This window comes from Colobus angolensis, unplaced genomic scaffold, assembly GCF_000951035.1.
Source record: "Colobus angolensis palliatus isolate OR3802 unplaced genomic scaffold, Cang.pa_1.0 Scaffold37, whole genome shotgun sequence".
Lineage (NCBI taxonomy): Eukaryota > Metazoa > Chordata > Mammalia > Primates > Cercopithecidae > Colobus > Colobus angolensis.
Window position 1 is genome coordinate 2,919,522 of NW_012117043.1, and position 19,513 is coordinate 2,939,034.

Below are 19,513 nucleotides of genomic sequence, written 5' to 3' on the forward strand. Positions count from 1 at the left end.
CCTGCCTCAGCCTCCCATGTAGCAGGGACTACAGGTGCCAGCCACCACACCTGGCTAATTTTTTGTATTTTTAGTAGAGACGGGGTTTCATTGTGTTAGCCAGGATGGTCTCGATCTCCTGACCTCATGATCTGCCTGCCTAAGCCTCCCCAAGTCCTGGGATTACAGGTGTTAGGCACTGCGCCCAGCCCTATAGTCATTTTTAATACTTTTGTCTTTTAACTTTTACACTGGTGGTAAAAGTAATTTACATACTACCTAGTTACAGAATTAGACTATTCTGAATCTGACTATACATTTACCTTTGCTAGCAAGTTTTATACTTTCACATGTTTCTTATATTTACTGTCCTTTCATTCCTCCTCCTCCTTCTTCGTCTCCTTCTTCTTTTCTCCCTCTCCCTCTCCTTCTTCCTTCTCCCTTCTTCTTCTTTCCAGTGCTGGCTGATGTCCTTTCATTTCAACCTGAAGAACTTTCTTTAGCATTTCTTGTAAGTAGTAATGAACTCCCTCAGCTGGAAAAGTCTCTATCTCTCCTTCATTTTTTAAGAATAGATTTGCTGGGTAGAGTATTCTTGGTTAGCAGTTGTTTTTGTTGTTTCAGCACTTTGAATATGCTAGAACATCAACTCACAATGCAAATGTTGTTTTGTTTCTTGTTGTCCCATAAGTCACACAGGACTTTTTCATCCCTTCTTCTTCTTGTTGCTCTGATTGGATAATTTCAAATGATCTGTCTTTGAGTCCACTGCTTCTTTCTTCTGCTGGAGTCTCCTATCGAAGCTCTCTACTGAATTTTTCAGTTGATTCATCATATTCTACAGCTCCAGAATTTCTGTTTAGTTCCTTTTAATGATTTCTATCTTTTGGTTGAATTTCTCATTTTGTTCTTGTATTGTTCTCCTGATTTTGTTTAGTTGTCTGTGTTCTCCTGTACCTCAGTGAGCTTCTTTAAGTCACTTATTTTGAATTACTTATCCAGCAATTCATAGGTCTCAATTTCTTTTCTTTGGGATCAGCCACAGGAGCTTTATTTTGTTCCTTTGTTGGTGTCATGTTTTCTTAATTCTTCATGTTCCTTGAACTGTTGCATTTCTGTCTTTGAAAAAGCAGTCTCCTCTTCCAGTCTCTACTAACTGTCTTTGGAAGAGAAAGACATTCACCAGACAATCAAGAGTTTGAGGTCTTTCAGGCCTTTTCTATGGATTCACCTGCCCCACTCTCTTATTCCCCCTTGTGGGGGTAAGTCTTAGGACTGTATGCCTACTCTCAATCCCGTAAAGTCAGGACAGGTGTTGAGGGCCTCCTCTTAATTTTCTCCAGGGTAGTGCCTTGAAGTGTTCAAGGTTGTGCACCTTCTCTCAACACTGCAAAGCTGAGATAGCCGCTAATATCTACATGCTGTCTATGGGGATTTGCATGTGTCCTCTGTGGTGGCTTGCTATCTGTGGAGGCTCAGGTGGTCTGTCTCAGGAGTGCACAAATGCCATCTGAAGACTTTTGCATGTGCCATTTCAGGGGCACATGCAGAGTGCTGAGGGTGTGAGTCATCCAATTGAAGGTGCTGGAGATGAGGTATCCCACAGGGTTCTCAAGGTTTTCAGACTCCTGGTGGAGTCTCAGGCCAATTAATAGGGTCTACAGCTGGTTTTTGAGACTTTGTGGTTGCTCCTAGCTCCCCCAAGACTGTTAGCTGTGTGATCTCCTCAGTGATGTGGGTGGGGTGAGGCAGAAGTGAGCTTCTTGGGTAACAACCTGTGAGGTTGGGGAAGCTGGACACTCACTTCACTCTCACTGTCTCCCATAGAAGAAACTGTGGACTTGGGCACTGAGCCATGAGGCCTGAGAGTGGGGTTATGTGGCTTAAGTGAAACTGTTCTTCTTCTTCTTCTTTTCTTTTTTAGATGGAGTCTCGCTCTTGTTGCCTGGGCTGGAGTGCAGTGGTGCAATCTCAGCTCACTGCAACCTCCACCTCCTAGGTTCAAATGATTCTCCTGCCTCAGCCTCCCAAGTAGCTGGGACTACAGGCGCCTGCCACCGTGACAGGCTAATTTTTTTTTTTTTTTTTTTTTAGGTAGAGTCTCATTCTGTCACCCAGGCTGGAGTGCAGTGGCATGATCTCGGCTCACTGCAACATCCGCCTCCTGGGTTTAAGCAATTCTCCTGCCTCAGCCTCCTGAGTAGCTGGGATTACAGGCACGCATCACCACACCTGGCTAATTTTTGTCTTCTTAGTAGAGATGGGGTTTCACCATGTTGGCAAGGCTGGTCTGAAACTCCTGACCTCAGGTGATCTGCCTGCCTCGGCCTCCTAAAGTGCTGGGATTACAGGCATGAGCCACCACGTTCTTACATTCATCAATGCATCGTCTTAATTGTTTTTTCTTCTCTTTCTTTTCTTTTCTTTTTTTTTTTGGCTTAAACAGAGTTTTATAATTGCTTCACTGGACTCCTGGTTTCCTACTTGAGGTATTCTTCCTGTCCATGGATAGTTGTCAAAATTGATGTTTCTATGGAAGTATGAGGATTGGAATCTCCTATTCCACCATCTTACTGTCATCACTCTGGTAAAAATGTTAAGTAGTTATCTCTTTTGTTTTCTTTGCACTCTGCCATAATTACCAGATTCTCTCCAATGAGGAATTTTTACCCTAAAACAGTAGTAATAGCATGGACAATGAATAAGTCTAATCATTTTCAACCAAGTTCATTTCACTTTCAAGTAAATCTATTTACTCTGTAGTGTTGTAAATGCTTCCCAAATATTTAATAACTTGATGAAGTAAATGAGTATTATTTTGCTCATTTTACAGATGAGGAAACTGAGGATCAGAGAAGCTAAGTAGATCACCCAAGATAATACCTGAGATGTATGGACCCAGCGGCCAATCTCAACCACCATGTCATGCTGTCCCCAAACCCTCTGGGCCAAATTGGAATCTGGAAATTCATGGAATCTGGAAACCATGAAACTCCAAAAGTCTGAAGAGGCCACCTCTTAGTTGTGTGACTTCGGGAAAGTCCCTTACTTCCCCTACGCCTTGGTTTCCTTATTTGTAAAATGTGTGTGATACCATCTGTATTCTTTCCTACTCCTCAGGCTTGTTATGAGCTCAGGTATATGTGAAAGTGTTACATAAACTGTGAAGGATGCAGGTAGGCAGGAAATCAAGGGAGAGATATCAAAGGGATGCTGTGTGAACAAAGGTGCATTAAAAGGACTGTGAAGGCCATTGTGAGGGAGCTGTGTGAAAGGGAATTTGGTTCCTGAGGAGGGGTAGTGGGACTGGGGTAGAAACAGGTTTGGTGTTAAATCTTGGAGGCCTTTAATGTCAGGTGATGCACTGGGATGTTACTGACAGTGAAATAAGGAGGGTGGGCTATGAAGGGTCATCCACTGCAAAAATACAGCAAGATTGCAGGATTGTCTTCAGCCACTCTGCTGGGTCACTAGGCCTGACTCCTGAGTGAGTTTGAGAGAGGGAGCTCCCCAAGACAGGCCCTCTGGGCAGGTGAGGACTCCAGTGGTGTATAGTGACTTGCTGGCAAGTTTTAGTCAATGCCCATCAGAGGGAAGCTGGCACAGGAGGCCAGCATTATGGTTCTTTCCAGAAGCCCAGGAAAACCAGAGTGTGAGCCTCTCCCATTTGGTGGCTTCTTCCAATTTATGGTAGCCAGCTCATTTGAACCTCCAACAGCTTGAAATGGAGATGAACTCTTATCTTCCCTCCACTAATCTGCTCTTCCTAATGTCCCCAGTGACTCTAACTTCCTCCTCCTTGAATCCTCCTTAATATGGTTGCCAGTACTTTACATTGCTGACCTCTCCCTTGCTCCGAAAAAGTTCTTTTGCTGCCAGGATTGCACTCTCTCAGCCAATTTTTTAACTGATTCTTCTCAGGCCCCTTTGCTGATTTCCTTTCTTTTCCACACCCTCCAAGGTTCCATTCTTGGTCTCCTTTTCTTTTTCAATGAATTCTCCCTCTGTGGCCTCATCAACTACCAGTATGAATGCCCACTGTGTACTCATGTGTCTCAAATCATGATCTCCAGACCCTGTATTTCTTATCATGACTAAAATGAAACTTATCTCTGCCCATACCCACTGCCTCTTTTCTCACTTAATGTCATCACAACCACAAAAGGTTCTGTGTCAAAGCTGTGACAATGTACCTGGTTGGCTTTAGCAGAAAGGGAATTTTTTGGAAGCATGGGGCAATTCACTGACATGAAGAAAAGTCTTGAAGGTCAAGCCTCAAAAATAATGAAGGCCAGAGCATCTCTGGGAAGCTGAACAGTGGATACAAGTAAATGGCTTCCCTAGGGAATGAAGACTGAAGAATATAGTAGAAGAACATTACCTACCATGTAGTGTTTGTTGAATCTAAAATGAACTGTACAGTTAAGGAAGCCGAGGCCCAAAGAGGATGATTCAACTTCTATCCCTTCATTCTTTCTGCCATTAGGCTCGAGATTAGAATTACAGGAAGAAAGCATCTGAATGCGCTAACGAGGGTCACATAGTCTTAGCTGGGGGCAAGCACAACCCCTTCAGTGATGGTCCTACCAAACTGTACTCAATCCTGATATTGCCAATCTTGTTTTTAAAAGCCTCTAGAGAATGATTCTTTCTCCTAAAATTCAACCAAAATTCTGAACCTGAAAAGGGGGGTATGAAGTCTGTGTGTAAAAAAATCACAACTGTCCATCATACTCTGGCCCAGAAACATCTTTAACTCCTGCCTCTTCCATACTCCACTTCTCCTAAATATCTTTCTAATAACTTCCCTGCCTTCATAACTCCTTGCTGCCAGTCTCTACCTGCAAATCTATCTGCCCCACTACCAGTCATCTTCTACAATACAAACTGGGCTGGGCGCAGTGGCTCACGCCTATAATCCCAGCACTTTGGGAGGCCAAGGTAGGCAGATCATTGAGGTCAGGAGTTTGAGACCAGCCTGGCCAACATGATAAAACGCTGTCTCTACTAAAAATACAAAAATTAGCTGGATATAGTGGTGGACGCCTGTAATCCCAGCTACTCGGGAGGCTGAGGCAGGAGAATCACTTGAACCTCAGAGGCGGAGGTTGCAGTGAGCAGAGATCGCGCCACTGCACTCCAGCCTGGGCAACAGAGGGAGACTGCATCTCAAAAAGATAAAATAAAATAAAATAAAATAAAATCTGATCAGTCCAAGCTTCTCCTTCCCTTCCCCCTCCCGCAAAAAGAACCCTTTATGGTTCCCCATAGCCATTAACTAAAGTTCTTAATAGGGTTTACAAGGTCCTTCCCAAGCCTTATCTTTCCACAAGCTTCATTTACCACTCCAGCCCCACTACTCCTCAAACAGGCCTCTATGCATATGTCTGTATTCTTCCTTTCTCCTGGATGCCTTTCCCACATTCTCTGTCTCAAAGGATCCCATTCATATTCGTCTTTCATAGATAGCATCAGATCTCACCTCTCATGGAGACTTCCTCAAACAAGCCAGGATGAGTTAGTTAATTCCTCTTTTGTATTCTCTTCACACTCAGTAAGGACTTAAGATTATAGCCCTGAGCACATTTTATTTTGGCATTTGTTTACAAGTCTGTCTCCTTCACTGGACTGGGAGCTCCCCTAAAGTAGGCCCTGAGTTTTCCTTGGCTTTATTGCCCTACGGCTTACCACTGTGCCTAGCATGTGGTGCTTGATGAATTTTAAGTGAGTTGTACAGATGAGGAAACTGAAGCCCAAAGAAAGCAAGTTGCACGCTTAGAATGAGCAACCTCCCTAATGGCAATAAAGTTGGAGAGATAGTTGTGATCAGATTGGGCTTTGTAATCATCTAGGCAGTTGCTAAAGACTGGAAAATGAGTGGTCACCAGCTATCTCCCTTTGCACTTTGAGAAAATAAGGCTCAACAGGCTCAAACTTAAATGGTCAAGAGGAATTTAAGTTAAAGAAGAGAAAGACCTTCTTGTTCCTGGGTCTGGTAGACAAAAAAGTGAGCTGACTCAGAACGTTTGTGCACTTTTTGCCTCTGGAGGCTTTAACAAACAAGATAGACCTTATTATCAGGGCTGAGTCGAAAGTCCTGTTAGAGGCGGACACATGACTGAGCTGACATCTGAAGAAGCTGCCTCTTGAGGAAGCCCTTGAGGAGCAGAGGAACCAGTGAGAAGACTTCAGTTCCCAGGGAGGTCAGGGATGCTTGGGGGAGGGGGAGACAGAGGAGGGAGCCCTTCCTAATTAAGCCTCTACCCACGAGTGAATGTGAAGTTAATAAGGCGGCCCCATTCCAGGGCACCTCCACACCCAGCCAGCCGGTCTGCCTGTTTATTGCCCGTATGGAGATCATTAATGCCTCCTGACACTGGGGTCACTCCCGGGGTCAATCCCGGAGCCCGTTCTGGAAAACAAGGGGAAATGAACTTCCCAGCACATGTGGCTCAGCCTTGGCAGGGAGGGGGACTCTGGTCACCCCACACCTCAGCTCTGGGAGAGATCAGCACTCCAGGCAGTCAGACCCCCCAAAACAATCCCTTCTGCCCATGCTGGACTCGGGGGGGTGGTCCTGGATAAAGGCGAGGTGGAGGCCCTTGTCTGGGCCGGGACAACCCCCACTGAGGCTGTCCCAACCGACAGACAGACACTAATCCCCTGGCGACGGACTGGGCTAGTGTCTGGGAGCTGCAGCTGCAGCTCAACAGGGGCCAGGCTGCCAGCCACAGGTGGCGGGAAGGCGCAGGCCTGGTGGCCACGTGGGCGCGAGCTTGGGCCTCGGCCCCACCCTCACCCGCTTCCCCCTCGTTGATTGGGCCCCTTCCCCCTCCGGCATCCAAGATGGTGGAGGGGGGCGGGTTTCCAGGGCGATCGGAACTTCAATTGGTGGAATGCAGTATCTTTGAGCTGAAGGACAGCCTCAGTAGCCACTCAGGGAGCTCCTGCTGGTGATGGTGTTGTGTACTCAGTCACCTTACCTCACACTTAAGCAACCGAGGTGACTTCAGGAATCGGTCTCCCGCAGGCTGGCGAGAGCCACAGTGAGAAAGATGCAACTCCAGACGGCCTCTGGGCAGGCCCCTTACCAGCCTGGGACGTCTTCCTCGATAATAGAACTGAGAATCAGTCCCTACCTGTCCAGCAAGAAGACGGGAAAACCTCCAACTACCTTGGAGGAAATCAATAGGATTACAAGGTTAATGCCAGAGCAGGCTGAGTGACAGTTACCAAATAAATGATCTTGGGAGGACATGGCTGAGGTTAAACAAGGCCCAATAAATAAAGGAACATGTTCAAAGGAGAAACTTCAGAAAACCCAAGGACACAGGAGGCGGGGGTGTGGTGGTCTGGCCTAGGGACTCCTTCCTGTCCTCCCGTCGGGGGCCTGTTGAATCTCCCAGAGGAGCCACAGCCCCGGGCCTGCCTCTCGCGAACCTGCAGGCTCGGATCTGCACCCTGTTCCGTGCCAGTGTTGGCGTAGCTCCAGGGCACAGCACTCCTTGGACAGCTGCATACCCCCGGCTTTGGAGACTGAATGAGGGAATGGAAAGTCTTACTGTGGAGGCCTGACCAGTTAACTGAGCCCCAGCGTGCCTCTGACTCCTTAGAGAAAGGACCAACTGCAGCAAGAAGGGTTGAAGCTAGATGTGAGGAGGCACTTCCCAAATAGATCGACGGACAGAGCTTTTGGGCCTTGGAGGCAAGGACATTTCCCGTAGGCCTTCAGCTGAGTGTCTTTTCTCATGAAATCTGCTAGAGAACAGTTTTAGCGACTGAGCAGTGAGCAAAGTCCGTTCTCCAATTTCTTCCAAATCTTCCCACTGATGCCCATATCAAGCCTCCTTCCATTCCCTTTCTACTGTGCCTGTCTCTTTAGAATTGGGGGTTGAAAAACCCAAGCACAGAGAGCAACCCTGGGTGAGTGGGGCCGGAGGCAGATGGGGGACGTTTGAGGAAGAGGGCAGCAGGGGGAAAAGGACCTTGGTGACATGGGTTAGGGGCACTCAGGAAGCTCCAGAACACGCTTCTTGGGACGGTGATTGGAAAAGAGACTTGAGCTTGGTACAGACTGATAGAAGGGCCCTGTGATGTGGGGAAGGAGCGGAAGGCACCAAGGACATGCCTTTTGTTGGAGTTTCATTCAGCTTTGTTGCCATGAGTCATTTGGCTTTGTGTTTATATAGTGCCTTCATAGTAATAAATCAGACTCAAGGAAGGAGAGAGAATGGTGTTCTGAGCCCCCCGTGCAACCCTGTGGTGTGTCCCTCCATACCCAGGGCTGAATTGCCTCTGGGGCAGTAGGTCTGTGGTCAAGTAGGTGGGGTGTGGGGTAGGAGCAGAGGGTTCTTTGCCCGGTGGCCTGTTATAAAGGATTTTATTCCAGATGAAAGCACAATTTTCCTTATTGTCACTTGTTTCTGATGTAGTCAAAAATTTCCTTTTTTAAAAATTTGTATTTTGTAGAGATAGGATCTTTTTGTTGTTGTTGTTTGTTATTTGTTCATTTGGTTTTTGAGACAGAGTCTCACTCTGTCACCGAGGCTGGAGTAAGGTGGTGCAATATCGGCTCACTGCAACCTCTGCCTCCTCGGTTTAAGCAATTCTCCTGCCTCAGCTCCCAAGTAGCTGGGATTACAGACGTGCACCACCACACCCGGCTAATTTTTATATTTTCAGTAGACACAGGGTTTCACCATGTTAGCGAGGCTGGTCTCCAATTCCTGACCTCAAGTGATCCACCTGCCTCAGCCTCCCAAAGTGTTGGTATTACAGGTGTTAGCCACCGCACCCAGTGGAGATAGGGTCTTGCTATTAAATATATTACTCAGGCTGGTCTTGAACTCCTGGGCTCAAGCAATTCTCCCACCTTGGCCTCCCAAAGTGCTGGGATTACAGGCCTGAGCCATTGTCCTGGCCTAATTTGCCTTTCTTGGCCAAGGCTGTGTTCTCAGCTAGAAGGGGCCATCAACACCATCTTTGCACATGAAAAGCTTGCAGCAGAGTCTGTGTGTACAGCGCTCTTCATTCCATTAGCAATGTGTCCTGGTGAATGAGCAGCCCACTCCTGGGGTCCTGCTGGCTTTCTTCCAGTAGCTAACGTGGTAGGAGTCTGCAGGAGACAGAGAATGATGTTCTTAGGAACATCAAGGTTACCGGAAGTGCCCTCTCTTGGAAATCTGAAGAGAGAGATGATTAAGTTTTTGGTCCCTTGGTGAGTATTTTATTTTTTAGCAAATGAACAATAATCGTAACGAATAGGTTATGATCTTGGGTTCTCGAGGCCTATAGGTCCAATGACCTCTTTACTTACTGTGAGACCTTGGTCAAGTCCTATTTATAATGATATTTGTATTTGAATGTTACCATGTGCCAGGCACTAGACATGTCACTCTTACAACAACAACGTGAAGGAGGTTGTGTTATCCCTGTTTAACAAATAAAACCTGCTTAAGTTAAGAGACTGGAGAGCAGTTTACTTAAAGATATAGGCACTGAAAATTTGAACTAGTTTGGCTTTAAATCTTGTCTTCATTTCCTGGTTGTGTGACGTTGGGCAAATTATGTGACCTCAATTTTTTCATCTGTAAAATTGGGTTTATGATAGTAACCACCTGATAAGGTAGTGAGGCTGAAATGAGATAACGTGCATAAAGTTCTTAGAATTCTGCCAGGAACTTTGCAGGTGTTTGATAAATGTTAGCTATAATTGTGAGCCCTCAAAGCACTTTTATCTGTGTGCTGTCACTTCATCCTTTCTACTACCCTATGAGGTGGCTGTTATTATTAAATTCATTTATAGATGAGGAAGCAGAGCCTTAAAACTCTGACCTAGAACATGCTGTAGGTCCCTCTGTAAACAGACCTGAGTTCAGGCCTTTACACTTCAAATTCCAAGCGTTTTCTGATACTCTCCCATTCTTGAATTCTGATTTCTTTTAGCCCCTCATTCAGAAATATCCCCAAGAAGCCGAATTTAAAGCCAAGTTTGGATTATATATGCTTAGGAAGAATACAAAGGAGAAAGGAAAAAAAGGGAGGTGTTGAACAATTAAATAATATCTCTGATTTAGGAATTTTTTTCACCTAGCACAACGCTAGCAGATATACCTTCCTCTGGTAGTAAAATAAGCATATATTTCAGAGAAGTCTTACTGGAGGAAATAGAAGGAAGTGAGGCTTCAGGAGCATGTAGTGTATGGACGGGGGAGGGGAAAGCTGACCTCCAGAAAATCCACTGAAGAAAAAGGTCTCTGAATCAGGAGGTCTAGATTGCTCAGGCTATGCAAAACCCAGACTTGATCATTCATTCCTTACCTCTGTAGTGTCTCAAATGAGAGTTAAAGGAGGGATCCACCTGCGTGCTGTTGGTGAATCACTGTCTCTGTCCTCAGTCCCAAAGGGGCTCAGACCAGTCTGCCTTACCCAGCTCACAGATCAAGGCAGCCCAGTCCTCAGTTCCTTCTACCTGGAAGTTTCTGGTTCTCCCTGATAGGAGAAGGCCTGGGAGAGCAGGGTGAGAGGTCAGGTAAGCAGACCTGCATCTGTGGTGGGAGGGGAAGCACCTGCAGCAGCAGCAGTTGCCGCCTCTACCCATCCCCTGCCCCGTCCTTCTCCAACCTCCCAGAGGTAGCTCAAGCTCCTGCCCCACAGCTTTCCTGAGCTTGCTAATCTGAATGGGATGTGGGCTGAGGAATCTGGAACCAAGACTTGGGGCTACTGGGTGACAATAAAGCTACAAGGGACAGATCAATTCCCTGCTGCCTCATCCATCCTTTCCCTTTTGGAACTTAATAAGGGTCCCAGGCCTTAGACCACAGCATACACAGAAAAGCATAGCTGGGAAAGAATTGAGGGGGGATTTTGTTTCCTGGTTTTGAATGGGAAAGCACAAGCACATGCACTCTCAGGTAAGTATCTTTCATTAGGGAGGAAGGCACTCAGCACTGAACTGGTGAAGCAAGAGGATGGCCTTGAGCCCAGGAGTCTTTGAGGCTGCAGTGAGCTATGATTGCATGCCAGCCTGGGCAACAGAGTGAGATGCTGTTTCTTAAAAAAAAAAAAACAAAAAAACACTGAGTTGGGAACTTTTACATATACTTCAGGAGTGTATTTGCCTATAAGTAACAGAGATCCATCCAGACTAACAGTGATGAAAAGAAATAAGGTTTATTTTTCTTATTTATAAGAAGCAGGCTGGCACTGATTTACCTGCTCAATGATGCCATAAGGAACTCAGGCCCTTTCTTTTTTTCCTCAGATATTCTTAACACATTGACTTTCATCCGTCCTGCCTTAAGGTCTCTAGGGGGTAAGAACTTCAAGGATCTCATCTGCGGGGGAAAGGAAGACCACATCTTCCCCTTTATCAAGAAAGCAAAATATTTCCCACAACCTTTCTCCCCGCCAGTCTTCCGTTTAGGTCTCATTGGCCAACACTGGATTACGTGGACAACTCTAGCTACAAGAGAGACTAGGAAAGCAGAGAACAAGATTTTCATAGACCAGTGGTTCTCAGCCTTGCCTGGAACTCCTGGGCTCAAGCTATCCTCCCAGCTTGGTTCCCTGAGTAGCTAGGACTACAAGCGGCACCACCACGTCCAGCTTTGGCTCTACTAGCAGAGATTCTGACTCAGTTGGTCTGGGTTGGAGCCTGGCATTAGCATTTATTAAGTGCTCCAAAAACCTGTTTTTTTTTTTTAAATTGTAATTGCTTTTCACTACATTATGGTGCCAGCTCATCCTCCACCAAAAGGTCATCCTCAACCAAAGCCAGCCCAGGCTCTAGGGAGCCACCCTACTGTGCTGACCGGCATCCCCCACTTATCCTGTAGCCCTTGCTATCTCTGAGACTGATTAGGTGATTAATTAATCCGTTCGCGGGTCATTCATTAATGAATTTGCAGTTAATGACGGGGTTGTCAAGCGGTTGGGTAACTAACAGAATGGTCAGTTGGCCTTTCCTCCTGTTTGTGTGTCTAACACATAGTAAGCATTTAATATTTCTTTGGATGAATGAATCCATAAAATAGAGAAAAAAATGGAGTTAATACAGTATCAAATGATATGGCAGCTGTGAAACCACTTTGCAAATGGTAAAACACTGTACAGACAGAGCAATAAACATTTATATGAGAAACTACTTTTTTAAAATTTTATTTATTATTATTTTTGAGACAGAGTCTCACTCTGTCACCCAGGTTGGAGTGCAATGGCACTATTTCGGCTCACCGAAACCTCTGCCTCCCAGGTTCAAGCTACTCCCCTGCCTCAGCCTCCCGAGTAGCTGGGACTACAGGCATGCCCCACCATGTCTGGCTAATTTTTGTATTTTTAGTAGAGACAGGGTTTCACCGTGTTGGCCAGGCTGGTCTCAAACTCCAGACCTCAAGTGATCCTCCTGCCTTGGCCTCCCAAAGTCCTGGGATTATAGGCATGAGCCACTGTGCCTATAATCCCAGCCGAGAAACTACTTTTTAAAATTTAGGGCCAGGACAAAGTCTGTTCCTTCACCATTCACCAAAGAGTTACTGTTTCCACATTTCTGATATAGAGAACTACCATGTTGCTCTGCTGCTCATAAGCCAGATTTTATTCTCAATTATAGCAACCTTGTTAGCACTTAGTGATAGCATATATGCTTACCCCTTTTTCCTTGATCCTAATGTGTTTTTCTACTTGTGTTTTTATGAGCTAATTTTGGTTATAAACCACCTCAAGCCTTTTGGGGAAAAGAGAAAAGTAGAATAAATTTTTAAAATACTTGGGAGCTAGCCTTTATCAACCATGCATTAATATAGGCAATCCTCACAATAAGGTAGTAGGTTGATGTAATTATCCCCATTTTATATCAGCATTAAGGGACTTGCCCAAGGTCACATAGCTGCAAAATGGTGAGCCAGGAATCAGAGCCAGGTTTCAAAACCAAGGTGAGCCTGTTACCAAACCTGAGCACTTTCCCCCAAGCCAACTCAAATCAGTGTGACAGATGCGTGGTACAGTCAGTTATTTGTTTAGCTAGTTGAGGAGGGTTTTCATACTTTGAACTCCTCAAAGTAGTTTTGGAGAAAAAAAAAATTGGTCTTTTCCTCTTCTACACAGGCTCTTTTTCAGCAAATACTATGCAGCATCCATTATAAGCTTTTCTATTACTTTACTTACAACTAAGAAGAAAAAACGCTGCTAATTAAGCTGTGACACACCACTAACTATCAGATGCATCTCAGTTTCAGAGATATCAGAATGTGAAAAATGTGTGTCTTAGAGTCAGTTAAATGAGGTATTCCATTCTAGTAATGGGGAATGTGTGTACAGAACCTCTCTCGTTTACTCACTTGCTGGCTAGTTTGCCCCTTTCTTTTCACTGCCAAAAGCTTACCTGTCCCTTCCATATCTCATTTCTCCACGTCATCATGAACCTGTTGATATTAATTTAGACTGTCTGCCATGCATCTCCAGAAAGCCTTGCACTTGTAGGAAGGTTCCATTCTAAGATTTTTTTTGTTTGTTTTAATTAAAGAACTATACTATAAGCTCTAAGTATGAACTTCCTCCAATGACTGTCAACAAATTCTTTCCAGAGTCTGGCCTAACTCTAGTCTTCCCATAGTACCTGCTGATTCACTGCCCTCCCTGTTCACCATTCCGCACAGTAGTTGGTTGCTTATTCTGTATACTATTTATTTGCAAGGGATTTCCCTACAGGCTGTTGGAGGGGTCATGGGAGGGGGCTTGCCAGCAGAAGCTGAAGCATGTCATCCAGGTCTCCCTAACACAGGAAACACGACTCCCAAGGCATCTCCTGAAATGCCAGGGCCTTCCCTTTCTCCATTCCAGGAGTCCACAGGATTGGGGAAGGATTCCACTTCTCCACTCCTCTTAGATATTATTTCCCCTCCCTGGTTTGAGACTCCGTGAGAGGAATGGTGATGGGGTAGTGGAATCTGGTACTGCAAGGGTGACAGGGACTTGAGCAGCGGCTCACTGTTGGGCTGGATTTCAGGCTCCTGACAGCAGCAGTGACTGGCTTTTCTGAGTTGGTGTTTTGCTTCCACCTTTGAGTGCAGGGTGGTAAAGGAGGCATTGACGCTGGCTTTCCATTTCCTAGCATTAGAACAGGGACAGACCCATCCAGGAAAAGCGTTTCCCTGTCCTCTTCCCTTCAAGCTGATTTTTGAGGTCAGAATCTGGAAAGGGACAGAGAGGACACAGGTGGAGGGAGGGATGCAGCCCATGCTAAGCACTAAGAGACCACTCTGGGGATCCTTATTGATGAGGTTTCTGCAGCCTTTGCAGATGGGTGGGCAGGCCTGTTCCTGCCCCAGGATTCTGGGCATGTGACAGGCCGGGAGCCTGGGGCACAGGCTGGGGTCCACATGGGTCTGTCTGCCCATGGAAAGCCTGGGTCCTGTAGGAGGTACAGACAGACAGAGAGAAACAGAGGTAAGTGGAGACAGGGCGCTGAGCAGGCCTCCCTTTCTGAGGCAGGAAGGACTGGGTGGCTCGGAGCAGGACGCTCCCCAGTCTCCACTTCCTAGCCTAGGGCAGGCATTGGGCTTCCTCTTCAGCTCTCCAGGATCTCAAGGAGCTCCCGCGGAATCCTGGCCCTGGGCCGCAGTTTCCCCAGGAGGCTCTGCCAAGCCTGGCACCTTGCAGCCCGGCCTGGGCTCTGTCAAGGCCCGAACCAGACTCAGCTCCGACTCAGAGGCCGGCCCAGCACTTCCCTGCCGCCGCCGCCCCGCACCCGGCCACCGGGCTTCCTCCCTGTCCTCACCCCTGACCTCCGCGGCCGACTTCGAGGCGCGCCAGGCCGGGTCCAGCGCCCACGGCCCCCTGGGCCAGGACAAGGAGGGCGGGTGAGCAGAGGGGCCGTGCCCAGAGCCTGAAGGTGCGAGGCCGCGTAGTGGCCATGGTCGGGAAGCCCAGCGTGGGCCTGTGAGGCGCCTGTGCGCCTGCGACCTCCGGACCGGGGCTCCCAAATGAACGGCGCGCACGGCTGAGAGCGGGACTCTGCGGGCGGGGAGCCCGCAGACGGGGGTCCGTGGAGATCGCTGTCGCTGCCTGGAAGCAGGCGCCGGCAGGGGGTGGCCAGGCCCGGTCATGGTGCTCCCTAGTCTTCGGGCACAGCGGGGCCGGGCGAGCCCTCCTGGTTGTCGAGCCTCGGCTGAGAGCCGGGCTGCTCGCCCTTGCTTCCCGCCTCTCTAATCTAAACCATGCGGGGCTCCCAGCCCCTACCCGGCTCGCGGGGCCCGAGGGCCAAGAGGAGGGCACTGGGCCGCGCGGTGGAGGAGCCGGCTGCTCGCGTGGGGCTCGGGGTCCTGGGGACCGCGACGCCGGGGAACCCTGGAGCCCCCCTCCCTGGGGGACAGCGGGCGCGAACTGATTGACAGCGGCGACGTCAGCGCGGAGGGGGGGGCGGCCCCAGAGGGAGGGAGGGAGGGGGAGGGAGCTGAGGCCCCAAAGTGCAGCCTTGGAGATCAAGGGCCCGCTCCAGAGCCGGGATGTGTCCAGCCCCGAGGGCACGGCGGACAGCTGGACCCTGACCCAGCGGCGCGGAGTCGGAGCCCCGGCCGTCCCGCGCTCCTCGGACCCGAACCTGCAGGGGACCTCGGGCCGCTGGCGCCTCCGCATGCGGCACCGCAATTAGGGTGAGTGTTGGTTCCAGCCGAGTGGGGACCAGCTGGGCGTGCGGGGCTGGGGCCACAGGGGCTCAGGGTTAGGCTGCGGGGTCGGACAGGACGAGAAGCTGGAAAGGGGCGAGTCTCGCGACCCGGAGAAAGAACTTCAGGGGCGGTCAATGTTGCAGGAAGGCGGCGCGAAGTGTCTTGGGTCGGGCCGCCGCCTCGGCCAGACACCCAGTAGTTGGGGCACGAGCCCTCCTCTGTGTGTAACGCGACGAATTGGGTCTAGGGACCCAAGAGCATGGAAATATCGATAGCGCCAGCACCCTAAGAACAAGGCCGTGACAGGCGGAACAGTGGCCTGGAAATTGGTGTTTGCAGAATATGCAAGGCCAAGGAAGAGGGCCCCCGTACTGAAGCGAAAATCCATGTAGAAATGTGAGCGATCAGAACCTACTGGACTCAGAGCCTTTGATGCAAGACTAGTCAAAATTAAAGCAAGGAACATTATATATAAATAATGATCGATAATTAAAGATTATTAGAATGTGAACAATTACCAAAGAAAGGGCTAATCGGCATAACTGATATAACACGTGAACTTTCAAATAATACAATCGTAGTAACTTTCAGAATCAAGTGAAAATAGTAATCATGATTTTTAAAAAGATTAAAGCAAAGTAATTCTAAATGGAGGAACAATGTAAGGACTATTGTATTAAAGCCAATTGCACTAATATAACATATAGTAATAGTGTAACAAATTACCAAACTGTTGGAAACTAGGAAACAAACTGTAGGAGAAAGATGAACAATGAAAATACTATTAAGGGAAATACTATTAGTGGTAGTGATATAATAATATAATGTATTATTGATACTATAGTGAACTATTAAAACAAATATTAACTAAAATCTTAGGAGCAATAGTAATGTAAATAAAGACACATTAACAAGAATTGCTGGAGTAATATGACAATTTATGACCAATGTATTAATAGTCACAAGAACATTATAAATAATGGTTGAGTAATAAGAAGTATTGTACCAATGTGATGAAAAATAATCAGAGTATTAAGAGCTACAGCAATATTACAAAGTATGACAAAACAGCAAAAAGTAATGATGTGATGAAAAATAACTAGCGAGTTAAGATCTGTAATATTACAAATAATGACAAAGTAACAAGATACTGTCAGGGTGTGTTGAAGAATAATACCTGGAGTGTTATGAGCAAGCCTAACAAAACAAATTGTGGTTAGATAACAAGAAGTATTATAAGGATGTGAAGAAAATTAACATGAATTTTCAGAACAGTTATATGACAAGTTATGGTAAACAAGAAGTTACTGAAACAGCGTGGCAAAGTATAAACAAAATGAAGAGCAAGCAACGGAAATGTATTAGGGATATAAAGCAAAAATTAAAAAATAGATTAACGTGACCTATTGTACACTATGTCAACTAGATATTGGTAATAGTATTATGAATGTGCCAGGCGACCCTGAAATGATGAAGCAGTGTCAGGAAAACAACAAATTTAGTAACAGTAAGCTAACGAATCAAACCACGCAGGGCTTTAACCACGCAGTATTAAAGATACAAAGGAGTAATAATCCACGCGATAGGATAGTCTCAAAGTTCCCGAACTGACCAAAATACTACTCTCATAATAAGGACAATTAAAATATTACAAAACAGTACGAAATATTAACAATTCCCCTAGTGCAAGAAACATATCCCCAGTAACCTAAAAGTGAAAAGAAAAATGCTGTCGTCTTTGGAAAACGAGGCGACTGAAAGCAACAGATCCCATCGCAAAGGGAGCGGAGGCTGCGGCGCTGAGGAGCGGCTGTGAAAGACCAGCGCGGACCGCTATCCCGGGCTGAGTGCGGGACCCCGCGGTGCGGGCGGCCGAGCGCGCCCAAGCTCGAGGTCCGAGAGGACCGCGGGGACGGCCGCCCCGGGCCAGCCGGTTGGGGGAAAAAAGGAAATTGGTGGGAAGGGGGCAAGCTGTCGCGAGGTCGGGATGTGGCTTCGTGGCGGAGAGAAAAGGAAGAGGCAAACCCTGAGCCTGGGAAGGAGAACACCGCTCAGGCCTCGTCCCCAGTCCGAGCTGCGGGGCCCGAGTCAGTGGACGCGGGCTGTGAACCGGCCCCTCACCCGGCAGGACTGAGCGCGTAGGACTGAGAGCGCAGGGCACGAGCCGCAGGGCTCCGCTGCACGGCTCCGGGTGTGAGAGAGCCCAGCAGAGGACCCCGTGGCCATGCGGGCCAAGCGCGAGACGGCCCCTCCTTGCGACCCCGCAGGCCGCCACGTCTGGGACCAGCCGATCGCTCGGTCGCTGGCGCCAATCCCGCCGGGGTCCTAGATATAGTTGGACCCAGCGCGCTGGCCAGAGTGGGCAGCTACCCTATTGGGGCAGCGGCCCCTTGTGTGGGGACTCCTGGGTTTCCGAGGCTCGGCCCCGCGTTCGCACGTGGTCCGAGGCGGGTGCTGGCGCTGGCAATGTCCAGCGAGTCTCACTCTCTGCGGGTTGTGGCCGAAGACTGGCCCGCCTGTCAGCCTTATCTTTATGGGTTTTTCCCAACCCGGAGTGGCCCCGGCCCCTTTTTATCTCCTCGGTTGCACTTGGCTTGTTTACTTTGCGAGGCCCTGGGAGTCGAAGTCTGAGACCGGGATGAGGAGGCCTCTGAACAGGATGGGAGAGCGGCCTGAGCCCGGGGATGCTCCGGGAGGGCCCGGGGAGAACGAGAAGAAGGTAGGAAGAGAAAGGCGGAGCATTCCGCCTCAAGAGGGGCCGCCAGACCTACAGAAAGCCCCGCTGGAGCGTCCAGGTCCAGCAGGATGGGGAAGAGCAGGAAGGTGGAAAGGCGAAGCGGAGCAAGCGGGGCACACCCCTAAGGGATGCTTCGGGCAGGGAGCAGGCATCTGCGTAGGCGAGAGAATCAGCCAAGACACCCGAAGAAATGTAGCTGTGCCAGGCAGGGCTAAGAGGTTCCTGTGAATGGGCCCAGCCTACTGGCCTGGTCCTTCGCTGGGAAGACTGTGGGTCTTTAGGCCCAAAGCAGAGCCCTGCGGCGCTAAAGTGTGCCTGAGTGAGCCTGTGAATTTGAACCCGAGCGCCAGGCAGGGGTGGCCTGGGCGGAGGGCAGAACCTGGATCAGTCACCCGGAGAGTGTGGCTGCTTAGGCGGGTGGGATGCTGTGTGAGGGGCTGTGTTTCGGTGTGAGCATGTCTGTGCCAGAATGGGAAGAGGATGTGTGTGGACGGGGACTGTGTTGGAGTGAAAGCCTTTGGTTCAGGAAGTCTCTACCTCAGTGCTGTCTGACGGGTTGGGTGAGGGCAGATGGGTGAGCTGGGCCTGAGGGCCCGAGGCCCTCTCTGCACACAGGTGTGGAGCTGCAGGAGCCTGGGCCCTACCCTCCAGCCTGGCTCTCCTTTCCCGCATGGCCAAGAAGTGTCCTGGTTGTCCTGGGCCCACAGAGAGGCCTGGACCCCAGTTATTGGGGGAACAACCGAGAAGACCCAGGCCTCAGGCTCCACTGGAGCCCAGTAGGAGGGAGGGACTCGGGGTGCAGCTGTGGCAATGCCGAGAGGGCGGTCCCTCCGCTAGACCTACTCATCACAGAACCCCACACCCAGGGGCAGGCAGACATTGAACTGCCGCAGACCCTCCCAGGTCCACAGCCTGAAGGGAGGAGGCGAGGGACCTGCCCTCCTTGCGGGCTCCCTCCTCCAGCTCAGGAGGGGGCGGGGTCCACGTGCTCCAGGGCGGCCTCCGCGCCCCGCACGAAGTCCCGGGATCTGCTGGAGAGGGCCGCGGGGCCTCTGGCGAGTGTGGACCTGGGCGAGTGATTCGTTGTGTGCTGTGCCCGCAGGAGATGCTGCAGGATAAGGGCCTGTCCGAG

At 48.9% G+C, this 19,513-nt stretch overlaps 1 protein-coding gene across 1 annotated transcript in view; it reads left to right on the forward strand.

Annotated features, from left to right (window-relative positions):
* The window catches only part of TBX4 (T-box 4), a 67,727-nt gene that overhangs the window by 21,333 nt on the left and 26,881 nt on the right, over positions 1-19,513 (forward strand). Inside the window, exons 3-5 of the mRNA XM_011953769.1 lie at positions 14,550-14,837; positions 15,210-15,560; positions 18,523-18,529. Of these exons, the coding sequence (XP_011809159.1) occupies positions 14,550-14,837; positions 15,210-15,560; positions 18,523-18,529 (646 nt within the window). The remainder of the gene's footprint in view (positions 1-14,549; positions 14,838-15,209; positions 15,561-18,522; positions 18,530-19,513) is intronic.